The sequence below is a fragment of the Aulonocara sp. 'chitande type north' Nkhata Bay genome, linkage group LG7 (assembly GCF_057382095.1).
Source record: "Aulonocara sp. 'chitande type north' Nkhata Bay isolate Kocher_YH1m ecotype deep benthic linkage group LG7, A_spYH_male_GT1.1, whole genome shotgun sequence".
In the NCBI taxonomy this organism is placed as follows: Eukaryota; Metazoa; Chordata; class Actinopteri; order Cichliformes; family Cichlidae; genus Aulonocara; species Aulonocara sp. 'chitande type north' Nkhata Bay.
Window position 1 is genome coordinate 4,811,324 of NC_141350.1, and position 12,157 is coordinate 4,823,480.

Below are 12,157 nucleotides of genomic sequence, written 5' to 3' on the forward strand. Positions count from 1 at the left end.
ACTTATTTTACACACAAATAGTGATCAGTAATGTGCAGGGCATCAAATCTCATTTTGACTTTTTCATCCTAGATGCCACCTAGAATTGCATCCTAATCAGGAAATGTTCCCTGATCTAAAGTTTATTCTAAATCCAGTAGGAACAAAAGTAATAGCTGTGATATGTCTGCCTAAGATGGACAGAGAGACATAATATGCATGCATCAGGTGAAAGAAAAACTGCAAAACTGTCCCTTATGAGCTGTATAAACTGGTAAAAAATAGGCCTTTTACCAGTAGGTAAAATAGGATCAGTGAAGTTGAGTTACATAGACCAACATGAATCTGTTCAATTTCTAATTCAATTAAAAAAAGGAAACATTAATAATGAGCAGAAACCTGTAATTGTTCAATACAATCACGGTTTTCCCACCCATATATATGTTCTAATTATGTTTTACTGTTTTAAAATTAATTTGGTCAAGTTGCACTTTTGTACTTTAATATGCTCTGACAGGGGAGGTATGTATTACTTGGAATAGCGTGTCCACAAACCCAATTACACTGACTGAGAGAGAAAAACACTATATATCCCATAAACAGATAATAAATGCACGCCCATCATTAGCTAAAATTACATTAATACTGCATATAAACCACTGGTAGGAATTGTTTTGAACGGAACCGAGAGTCTGTGTGTTGTTTCCAGACGGTCGAAGGAAGCTTCGTCCGACCTTGTTTTGCATTCGTGTGGGAAGCAGCAAGAATCGTGTTATCTGTTAACCTTGTTAACTTGATTGTTGCACCATTGTAAGGTTTTGAAGAGTCACGCTTTACAAATAACAGGATACAACTGTTAGCTTCAACGAGAAATAGTAAAAGCCTCTCCAAAAATGCAGTTATGAGGCTAATGGGACTGAAAGCCCCGCTAACGTTAGTCTAGCTGCTTTTATCTCTGCTTTGTTATAATGTCAGCAGCGCTTTTAATGCCCCTGCAATGCAGCCGCCATGGTAAACTTATTTACAAAGTGTTTACGCAGACACAAGGACACAGATACCTCTCAAATGTCTGCCCATCTGCTGAGCACATCAGGAAGTTTATTATAGAAAACACGGAGATAACAGGAGAGCAGAGCCTGACTCCTGAGATCAGGCTGAGGTTATTCACCCCCCGATGCAGATTCTGGCGAGAGAGACCGGAGTTATGGCCCTTTGATGACCCCTACTGGGCTATATACTGGCCAGGGGGACAGGCACTGTCGAGGTAAGATGACAACCATGGCTAACCGGTCACTTTATTAGGTACACGTCTTAAACTGCTCGTTAACACAGATATCTAATAATGCATTCACATGGCTGCAACTCAGAGCATTTAGGCATGTAGACGTGGTCAAGACGACCTGCTGAAGTTCAAACCAAGCTTCATGGGCCTTCCGCATACCTCTACAGTTGTTACCTGACATGTTTTATATCTATATGTTTTCCTCTACGTTGGTGTCAGCTTTAACCTTACAGTTTCTGTGCCATCGCCAGCACAGAAACACCATCCTACCATAACTGCCATCCATTCCTAAGGCAGGTTCTCTCTGATTGTGATCTGTATTAGTGTTAGTGTGTACCAGTCTACCTTCAACGCCCAACCCTTCACACCATGGCGTTAAATACTTGCAATTTTCTAATAACGAGTGTACCAACTCTATTATAACCATACATTGAAATTCATGTTAAAAAGAAACTTTATTAAAAATTTTATTTCTAACAGAACAGAATAAACTTTCTGGCATATGCAGAAGAGCATTGCTGAACACTCAGCGGCAGAAGACCACACCAGGTGGCACTCCTGTCAGATGAGTATTATGTATGTACACTGCAACACAGCATAGATCTTCACCCAAAAATACACTTCAGAATGCTTTTAAGACATCAGGGTTCCGCTCCGTCATGCATTAACAAGAATATGACATGCATCAGTTACAGTAAATGGTCAATTTAAAAAGATAAAAACAGACAAAGAAGTTCCTCTTTCTATCACATTCTTCCATACATGGCAATTTATTTCACCCTCCAGATGGTCCTTGAGGGTTTGCAACCTTCTCGACTCTTCTTCTGTCACCTGTTACTAGGCAAACTCAAATGCAGTTAGAAGCAAAATGAATTCCAGGCCTTTGGCCTGGCCTTTCTTTAAAAGCATTTATGTTTGTAAGCGTGTAGGCTTGTTAACCTTCTGTTGCTCCAAGTCACTTACACCATGGATCGTCAGGACATCGCGCCAAATGAAACTTAAGACCTTTAAATAGACTGAGCATCAACTCTTTCATGAGCACAACCTGCAATGTGTGTATAAAATGATTATAGCCGCACCTTTAATATAAGTTTTAATCTAATGCCAGTAGCTCTTAATGAACGTTTTAATGCAATGATAATGATGAAAGCTATGTGTAGCAGTAAAATATTTTCTTTATTCCCACACACGTCATGTGTTTGCAGCTGACAAATCTACAGCAACTTTATGATACTGTCATCACAATATAGACTACAAAGAAGGTACACCTAATAAAGCGCTAGCTAGTGTAGTTTTTGATGTCCAGCAATTTCTGATAACAAATCGTTTGTTTTTCTTTAATGACTTCCTATTAAAGGTATATCTTAGATAACCCTGAGGTGTGCCGGAATCAGACAGTCCTGGATCTGGGGAGCGGCTGTGGAGCCTCTGCCATTGCTGCAACACTGCGTGGTGCTGCTCACGTAGTAGCTAATGACGTTGACACTGGTACGCATTTGTGTGTATTTATTTATGTGTTCACATAATCTGTTATTGTTGCTGAATGTTTCTGAACTGTTAAATAAAAAAGCAGGAATTATGAGAAAGTAGGTTTGTTGTTAAAATGGTTCACATGTGTATTTTTTACGCTTTGCAAGGACATACACTTTATCCCTCTGTTAAGAGATGTACTCTAAAACACTTCTTCAGTAGAGAATCAGAGAAGAGAAACACGCAGAATTTCTTGCTAGCAAGGGCAGCCTCCAGAACTGAGACTCGCACTGAGAAACTGCCCCGTTCTTTATTTATACTTCAGTGGGTGCTTGTGTGTGTGTGTGTGTGTGTGTGTGTGTGTGTGTGTGTGTGACCCCATAAACGACTTCCCTAAACCTGCTGGACTGGAAGTCCAGCAGTTCATCTAAACAAAAAGCACTTAGACTAGAACAGATATAGCTACGTTAATCCTACCGTAAAACAATAAGACACGGTACGACCTCTCCCATGCTCCTAGGATGTGGGGGTGAACGCCAGAACACCCTGGAATGTTACAGACCTCCTAGGATGAGACATTCTTTCAATATGCCACCAACTATATACTTCTAAACACAAATGATTACATGCAGTATTCTACCATATGCAAACTTATATCATTAAAAGACTATACTGACTACTAAGTACAATTTTCCATTGACACCCACTAGACATCCACATGTATGACCAATTTCAAAAGTCATTCTGACTCTAGATTATTTTAAATTATGATTTATGTCCAGTTTTGCATTTTTGCTGTAGCTTTTTGCATTATCTGAAAGAAATTAATACTTTTTCCTGTGTGTTGTCTAGAATTATTGGTGGTGATACATTTGCACTACTACTGGCATTTAAAGTAAAAAAAAAAAAAGGCTAATAGATGATGCCAAAAAGGAGGATAACATTAACAAAATAGTTATTTTTAAATACTATTGAAGCTGTTATAGTATTTTACCATATCTTGCAGTAGAAGCCTTAAATCTACTGGTTTGTGTTACAGTTGCAGCTGTTGCGACCCAAATGAACTGTGAGCTGAACGGGCTGGAACCACCTGTTTGTCTGACGACAAACATGATTGGTTCAGAACCCGACGCCTTCAGCCTGATCCTCTTAGGTGACATGTTCTACGATGAGGCCCTCGCCACTCACCTTCACAGCTGGTTGGACAGCTGTGTCAGAGTCCATGGCACTAAAGTACTTATCGGAGATCCCGGCAGAGCCCAATTTGAGAGTCACAGCATCCGACAGCTGTTGCATCAGCTTGCCCAGTTTGAGCTGCCTGAGTCTGTTAGAGAGGAGAACTATGGTCTAACTTTCAGCACTGTTTGGTGCTACCGTCCTGAACTGTAACAAATAAATCGTAGCATCTGTGATGTATTAATCTCTGCCTAATTATTGTATCAAAAATACTCCCCTGAATTGAAATGTGAAGATGTTTTGTGACTTCTACGCAGTTACTGTTTACTCTGGGTCATGAAAAGTCTTCATTGAAAAGAAGAAACAGAAGTGGAAGGGAATACAAGCTTAAAGTTATTCATAATTTTAGTGTATTGTTAACTTGATCACAATTTTTAAATGCATGTAAGTTACACACTGCATATTAGTGCTATTCACAAACATTTGCAGAGAACTCTCATGAATATATTGGTAAATCAACAAGAAACACTGAGAAATATGATTCTTGAAATATTTGACCTGTATAAAGTATTATGGCCATCACACTATCTTTTTCAACTGTTTAATAACTCATGTCTTAAATGTATTTCACATCGTTCACTTTTGAGTCACAAAATTTAGAAACATTCTGGGCCATTCATACAACCTGGAAAGTTTGGCTTAAAATTTTTGACCAATTTAAACACTGGGTGGTGAACAGAAGATGGCAAAAGACAAAAAACAAAAACAAAGGGAAAAAAACAACAACTTGGTACCAAACTCTTGAACCTTAATGTCACAGAGTACATAGTGTGCATTATTATTACTATTATTATGTAGGCATTAGTAAATACTAACTTAGTAAAGATGTGCCACGCTTAATTTCATAATAAGCATGAAGATACAGTGATCTTTATCCAGAAGTGGGAATTATGTTTGTGGCTAAACCATTATCCACAAAAACATCAAAAATCTTAGCGTGTGAGGCTGTGCCAGTAAAGGGTCGTAGATTTGACATCTCTGAATGAAATTCAAAATGTTTTTTATAACTATGGTTAATGTATAGTTTGACTTCTAAGGTACACACAACACAACAAGACATAGAAGAGGGGATAGTTTACTACACATCATAAAAACAAAAACATTCATCTCCAATCTTTCAACTGTATCTTTCTGTTCTGACTTTAGAGTCTTTGTTTGTTCATTGAGCCGCACTTTGAGAATCACACCGTTGTGGTAGTGTGGGAGAAAAGGGTAAGGTGTGTGTTGGGTCTGTCTAGCACAGGCCCACCGCTGGAACGAGACAATTTAACTACACAGCAAAAGCATTGAACACCAAGTAGGCAAAGTTCTTTATGTTACTCATGCATGAGGGAGAGAACCACGACAAGCGCCGTTCCTTCGCTTGACCACAGTCGCTCTCGTCCGCTCCCCCGTAACACTGCTCTTTTATGGAGGTTACATGAATATACATGGGTTCATTAACATATGACGTCTACATACACACAAAGAGTACCTTGCCTGTGCGTTGTGTAAGTGTGTGTGTGTGTGTGGGGCCAGAGTGTGACCCCATGAAGGCTCCCTGAAGCTGGTGCCAGGAGTCTAGCGGTCCATCTAAACAAAAGGCTCTTACACTCACACGGATATACGTGTGTTTGCTATACCATAAATGAGCAAGAGAAGATACGACCTCTCCTAGGACGTGTGTGATCTATGCCAGAACACTCTGTAGAGGAGTGAACGCACCCCCCTCTTCATGCTACACAGAGTTGTTACAGACCTCCTAGGATGAGACATTCTTTCAATCTACAAATGATTATATATTTCTAAGCATATATGAGTAAATATTTCTAAGCATAAATGACAATGAACAATACAAATCTAACAGTGTGAGAGACTAAACCATTACACAAAAAACTTCTAAAGTCTAAAGAGTGTGTGAGGCTGTTAGCCGTGTTGTCCAGCAATAAACATATCCACAATGTGACTCTCAGAATCGCTGATTTCAATAGGTTTTACTTGGAGCAACGACTGAACCATGCGACTTATCTGCCTCCTTTATATGGGGTTGCCTCCTGAGGTACAAAATGAGTCTTTCAAATGTGTTGGAATATCCCACTGCATGTATAGGCACTCTGGACACCGCATGGTCTTATTTCTATTAGCCCTGACTCAGCTGTGGCCTGCTTTCAATTAGTTACGGGTTCACTTTCCTTACAAGTACATCACAGTTATTTGCTCCTGTGTTTAGGGGGAAAAAAGCAGCTAATAGTTTGTGGGTTTTGTGTTTGTTGTTAGTGGGTGTCTGTGGTGTTTTGTTTTGGGGTTGTTTTTTGTCAAACTAGGAGTGAACAAAAGCAGAAAAAACAGTAAAGATGCAGACTGTAAAAGTCTAGTTTATTTAGTGAATTCGTCAATTTTTTTATAGTCCACAAAGCAAAGAAGCCTACAACATAAATGGATACTACAACATAACATGGACAGTACGAAGTAAAACTCATTGTCTTAACAGTTTATATTCTTTACATTTAAGAAAAAAATGATATTGGAGTTTTTTTGGTGTTTTAAGCCTTCTGTTAAAACGTGTGTCTTCACTTCTTTCTCCCAGCAGCTTTACTGAAGTGACACTTTAACCTACAGCTGATGCTTCACATCACAATCTTTGTGATGAAAAAAAAAACATGTTTTCTCGTTAAAATATGTTCATGCTGTTACTTCTCATGAAAATGGACAAAACCCCTGTTCAAGCTTCCTCTTCTTCCTTCCTCTTTATTAATTACCATAGATCATTAATAGGAACCACAAAAGATTTGTCATATTATCCCCACAAAACAACATGTTTTCATAGAAACCGTTGTGATACAGAGATTTAGTCTTGTTTCACAATGTGTCATGGTCCGGGTGTGTGCCAGTGTGTCTCCCTCCAAGTCGGCATCTTCACCCCTGGGAGGGGCCTCAGTGTTCTGCTGATTGCTCACACCTGTGGGTAATTTAGCCGGGGACTCATAAGGCCAGCGCACTCAACCTCTCGACTCGACTCTCCCTCCAGCCCAATCCCTGGAACTGCTGTTTTTTGGGTTTCTTCTTCTTCTTCTTCTTCTTCTTCTCATTTTTAGAGGGACTTTTACAAGAGGGAAGCTGGTTTTCTAATTAGCAGAAATGCTCAATAGACAGAAAAACAAGGACACAGCCCTAAAAGAAAATTACCGTGAGATGAGGAACACAGGGCACGGTGGTTAGCACTGTTGCCGCACAGCAAGAAGGTCCTGAGTTCAATTCCACCATCAGGCCGGGGTCTTTCTGTGTGGAGTTTGCATGTTCTCCCCGTGTTTGCGTGGGTTCTCTCCGGGTACTCCGGCTTCCTCCCACCATCCAAAGACATGCAGCTTGTGGGGATAGGTTAATTGGATAATCCAAATTGCCACTAGGTGTGAATGTGCGAGTGAGTGTGAATGGTTGTCTGTCCCTATGTGTTAGCCCTGCGACAGACTGGCGACCTGTCCAGGGTGTACCCCGCCTTTCGCCCTATGACAGCTGGGATAGGCTCCAGCGCCCCCCGCGACCCTGAAAAGGATAAGCGGAAGCGAATGGATGAATGGATGAGGAACACAGCCATGTTTTACGCACACTGCAGTTCAAGAAGAAGTCAAGAAGGAGGAGACGACCGAACATCTGTGCAAAGAATGTTTATGTTCATCCTGAGAGGGGGGGTGGAGCTTGGAGGAGGCAACTTTAAATTGGGACCTTAAAGACTGGCGTTGCTTTGCTTGGTTCCAGATTCTAGCTAGACTGCGGTAGAATTCCAAAAAAGGGCATTTCAAAGAAATCGTTAAAGCGTAAAATTAGACATTTACACCCATGATGTAACCTTCTGACCATGCTTATTTAAACACAGTCTTGAAAAAGTGAGCAAATGTAGGTCGACTGCTCTTTGTAACTTCCAGATAATGTGTTAATGTCAGCTACTACTGCAGTCATCCTGTTGCTTCTACTCAGACTCTGTTATCTTGTAATATTGTATATACGGCAAAGGTTTAACTGACTGATGAAATACACATTGCTCCACATATTATGCATATATGCAAGAATATATATTTATCTTGTAACACTAATTAATATTAAAATCTGAAACATATTGTATTGTTTGGAGTTTAGTCTGTTACTGTTACTATTTTTACCATTTCTTCTTGGAGCAGATGTAACCCACAAAATTTCCTTAGGGGTTATTAATAAAGTATTCTGATTCTGATTGTTTCAGGATGACCTGCCATCATCCAATGACACATCTGCTTACCTGTATCTTTTTCTTGTTTCTCCTCTTCTTTTCTCTTTTTTCTAAACTGAGGACCTGAGGGCTTTGAACTTTTCTTGTCCATCTTGGTTTTAATTTTGCACTCCAGTATGAACACCATTCCCCAACCCGAGGATCACCACAACAAATGTGACACTGCCTGTATGCTAACGTAGCGTTGTTAATTAGTGTTGGCGAAGACTGTAAGGCTTGTTAATTTATTTCAGTGTGTAGTGGTGATTGTGTTGTGTTCTAGCATGTTTGAAATTCCATTAAATTAAACCCTCCATGTGTTGGGAGCTACATATTAACATTAGCTAGCTAACTAGCATTTTGGCTAACCTTGGTGCACGGTCAATTCGCTTATTATTGTTACATTTTAAATTATGTAAGGCAAGCATTAACTAATTAAAATTTTACACTGATGTTACATCTTTCACTTCTTTTTGGATACCTAGATATAGAGGTCGTTTTCAGTAAGGTTATTGTCTTATTTCAATTCCACTGTCTTCAGTGATTTTACAGTTACAGTGATTACAACCAGCAGGCAGTATAAGCTTGATAAAGTATCCAAAATATCCAGGATTCAGTTTGTAATGTTTTCTTTTTGTAGTTTGAACTTAAGATGACAGTGTTTGTATTTGTAGTGAGTTAACTTGATGTTAACTAATGATGGTATTGACACAAGTTACCTTTTTCCATTTTTGTTAGCAGACTGTGCAGTATGTTAAACTAAAGATGAACAAAATACTGACTCCCTAGTGCTAAGTTAGATCAGACAAATGGTAAAAGTACTAGTAATTATTTTAGGTCTGTATTGAGGAATATATTTCATGTAGGTGAAATACTCATTTAGTACAGGGCTTAAAAACTACAGCCAAAGGGCTGAAACACCTTGTTACACTGAAAAAAAGTAACAGTGTAAGAAATAACGCTGCAAGGCTGTTTTACTGGTATTTATGGGACTGTTTTAATTTTCACATTTTCTATTTACAGTAGTTCAAAGAAGAGCACTGACTATAAGAAATTACTGTCCACAGGAAGCATGTTGCTTAAAGCAAAACTGGGAGGTGTGCAGAAATTTGCTAGAGTATCTGAGCCAAGCCTTAAGGAATTTTCATTGCTGGTAAGAAAACAACATTGTATAAAAAAGGTGTTCAAGGTGCTTTAAGTTCTTTTTGTTATTTAGTCTCTTCAAACTGCATTTTATGATTAATTGAAAATCATTTACGTTTTGAAATCATCTTAGCTATGAATGTATATTTAGTGGGAAAACTGTATAATGTGAGTGTGTCAAGGTTCGAGTTTTTGAGGAGGAGACAAACGACTGCATGGTCCTCAGTAGATGTCAAAATAGTGGTTTTTATTATACACATATATATGTGGGGAAGATGAGCATCATAAACCTTTCAGAGCTGATCTCCCCCGAACAACCATGTCACAAGGCTTTTATTGCAATGATGACGTCAAGTCACATGATAAGTATCAGTCAGTTCTCAGAACTCAGGAAGTTCCCTGTGATGGCCAAACCCGTGGCCACACTCTAAAGTCGGTAACTTTTGTATTTTCATTCTTCATTTTGAACATGGTAATACATTTTAGTCTCCGATAACTTTATTGATTGGTTTGGATACATTTGTTCTATTTGTAAGCGCGCACATTTAGTTTACTTATGTATTCATACTACTTAATTTCTTTGCTTTCTGACTAACTTTTGTCTTTTTATTTCTTACCTGCCATCATCCCTGGGAGTTGCTGGACAAAAGATGGTAGCCAGGGTTTGAAACCATTAAATACAAAGGAAGATAATTGGACCACACCATCACTTCCTGCTGAAGGGGGGAATGTGTGTTTTCTTTACTTTAAAAACAAAGTATTTGTATTTAATATTTGAGTTTAGGGTTTAATGGGGTTTTTGATTTTCTTTAGTGTTTAGTTTATTAACAAACTAGATTGTACTGCATCGTTTGTGATTTATGATTGTGTTTTGTTTGTTACCCCTCATGTGTCACAATGGTCTGATCAGCCATTATATATACCCTTGTATGTCATTTCATGTTTATGTAACACTGATGTAGCGCTAATGAGTTAATACAGGCTAGGGATTGAGTGTGATTATTATTAATCAGAAGATTTAGGAATGCTACTGGAGCTGATGGGCAGTAATTAAATACACACAACACAAAATGCTTTTGCAGGTACCATGTATTTAACCGAAAGCAAAGAAAATTAAGAAAAGAAAATGAAAGCTTAAATAATCATTCCTGCTGTAGCTATTTAATTAATAGAAAAACCCAGTGGGGGTGCACAAAAACAACTAAGCAAATTCTTCTGGCTTATACCAAGCAATATAGATTCTCAAAAAAGTTCCCCATAAATAACACATGTTAACATCGAAAACACTGATCCACACTGAAGTCCATGAGTTTTATCTGAATATCCATGAGAGATGTCCAAGCGCTATTGTCCATAAACGGGGGAACTGGTGTGTATGATTGTGGAAATCAGTGTATTCGGAAATTACGGGACAGAGCGTCGCCTTTGATAGCTTCCTACCAGTCCAGTGGAAGCTTCAATGCAGAATGAGTCCTGCTCCTAGCTGTTCATTGGCTCGCCATCCTTTTCCATACCCAAAAAAGGTTCACCTGGCCTGCATTAAATAAACAAGGCCAATAAGAAATCACAAGAACATACAAAAATGTCAGCCAATTAAGCTAAATACATTAAGTTATTCTTGTTCCTGTGTACACAATTTATAAAAATAAACAAACAATAGATTGGTTAAATATTTCTAACCAATAAGGATTTGACTGACTGACTGACAGACAGACAGTGTAGCTCCACAACATTTGTTATTCAACAACTATCCAACAACTATCAGTCAAATCAAATTGTTTGGACCGGCAGCAGCCGATTAGGGTCAGCTGGTAGCAATACAAACAGTCAATTAAAAGTTCAAACTCACCAATTCCGTTCTGTTCAGTGCACAACAACATTATGGCTCTGGCTCACAGTAATCAGCATCTAAGTTGCATAAGTTAGTTGGTGTTAAAAAAATGCATTAAAACGGGAAAAGCAAATGTTTGCCAATACACACCTGCAACAGCTCTGTCACCTGGCTTGCCTCCACGCATCTGACGGGAGGAAGCCGGGACAGGCTTACTATGACCTACATGCCATTCGATTGGCTGAGCAAAGTCATGTGGTTGGAGTCATGCATTTGTGATGCGTTCAATGGCAGGAAATAAGTGCAGGAAATTACTCTGGGTTACACCTAGGTCAATTATGTATGTTTGGGCAGTCATTTGGTTTGTTAAGGTTGCAGTCTTTGCCTGAGTTCAGTTTTGTTTCTTTGACCTCTTTTATGAGCTCAACATTTATTAGTCTTGTAAATATAATTTTTGGGGGTTAAATAAATGGAAACTATATTTTTCTAATAACTCCTGGGCTCCTCCTGTTTTTCAACTCGGTCCATCACATTCCCCTTATATGGCCTCCAGATGTTTCCACTCAGTCCAGCACTTAGAGAAAACCAGTGTGTGTGGTGTGTATATCTATTCGTGTCTATTGTGAGTGTGTGTGTGTCAAACAGGGAGCATGTCCTGAGACGCCCTCACAGTTCTCCATAAGTGTGTGCGTGTTCTACATGACTATGTAGGTGCGTGTAGTGTGGACTTGAATGTGTGTACTCTGTGTAAGTGTATTCAATTGTTGTCCAAAACCAAATATGGGGTTGTCTTTAGTCAGCCTCAGCTTTGACAGCATTACAGTGGAATGTGTGGGGAGTGTGTAGTGCATGTATCTGCAGACCTCTTATTATTGCTCAGTTTAACATGAATATGATTAAGCCTGGAATGCAGGATTCTTCTGTAACCATAAATGATAAACCATAAGTGATGCAAAAGCAATAATACTGAGTCTGAATAGTAACACAGAGACAG

The 12,157-nt window shown here is 39.0% G+C and overlaps 1 protein-coding gene and 1 long non-coding RNA gene across 2 annotated transcripts; one reads left to right on the top strand and one right to left on the bottom strand.

Moving 5' to 3' along the window:
- The first annotated feature begins 703 nt into the window (after window positions 1–703).
- etfbkmt (electron transfer flavoprotein subunit beta lysine methyltransferase) lies at window positions 704–4,392 on the top strand. The gene is made up of 3 exons (XM_086302336.1): window positions 704–1,243; window positions 2,619–2,749; window positions 3,771–4,392. The coding sequence occupies exons 1-3, from the start codon at window positions 948–950 to the stop codon at window positions 4,118–4,120; spliced, it is 777 nt and encodes a 258-aa protein (XP_086158462.1). The 5' UTR covers window positions 704–947; the 3' UTR covers window positions 4,121–4,392.
- Window positions 4,393–10,403: 6,011 nt separating this feature from the next.
- Window positions 10,404–11,492, bottom strand: LOC147324358 (uncharacterized). Its single transcript, XR_015130532.1, has 2 exons — window positions 11,182–11,492; window positions 10,404–10,866 (listed from the first exon to the last, which is right to left on the bottom strand). It is a non-coding gene; the product is annotated as an uncharacterized LOC147324358 (long non-coding RNA).
- Between the last annotated feature and the right edge of the window lie 665 nt (window positions 11,493–12,157).

What these genes read in the sequence shown, in the direction of transcription:
- etfbkmt (XM_086302336.1), top strand. Translation starts at nt 948, where the DNA reads ATGTCAGCAGCGCTTTTAATGCCCCTGCAATGCAGCCGCCATGGTAAA. An exon ending in GGGGGACAGGCACTGTCGAG is followed by an intron (nt 1,244 to 2,618) that starts GTAAGATGACAA and finishes TTCCTATTAAAG; the next exon opens with GTATATCTTAGATAACCCTG. An exon ending in AGCTAATGACGTTGACACTG is followed by an intron (nt 2,750 to 3,770) that starts GTACGCATTTGT and finishes TTTGTGTTACAG; the next exon opens with TTGCAGCTGTTGCGACCCAA.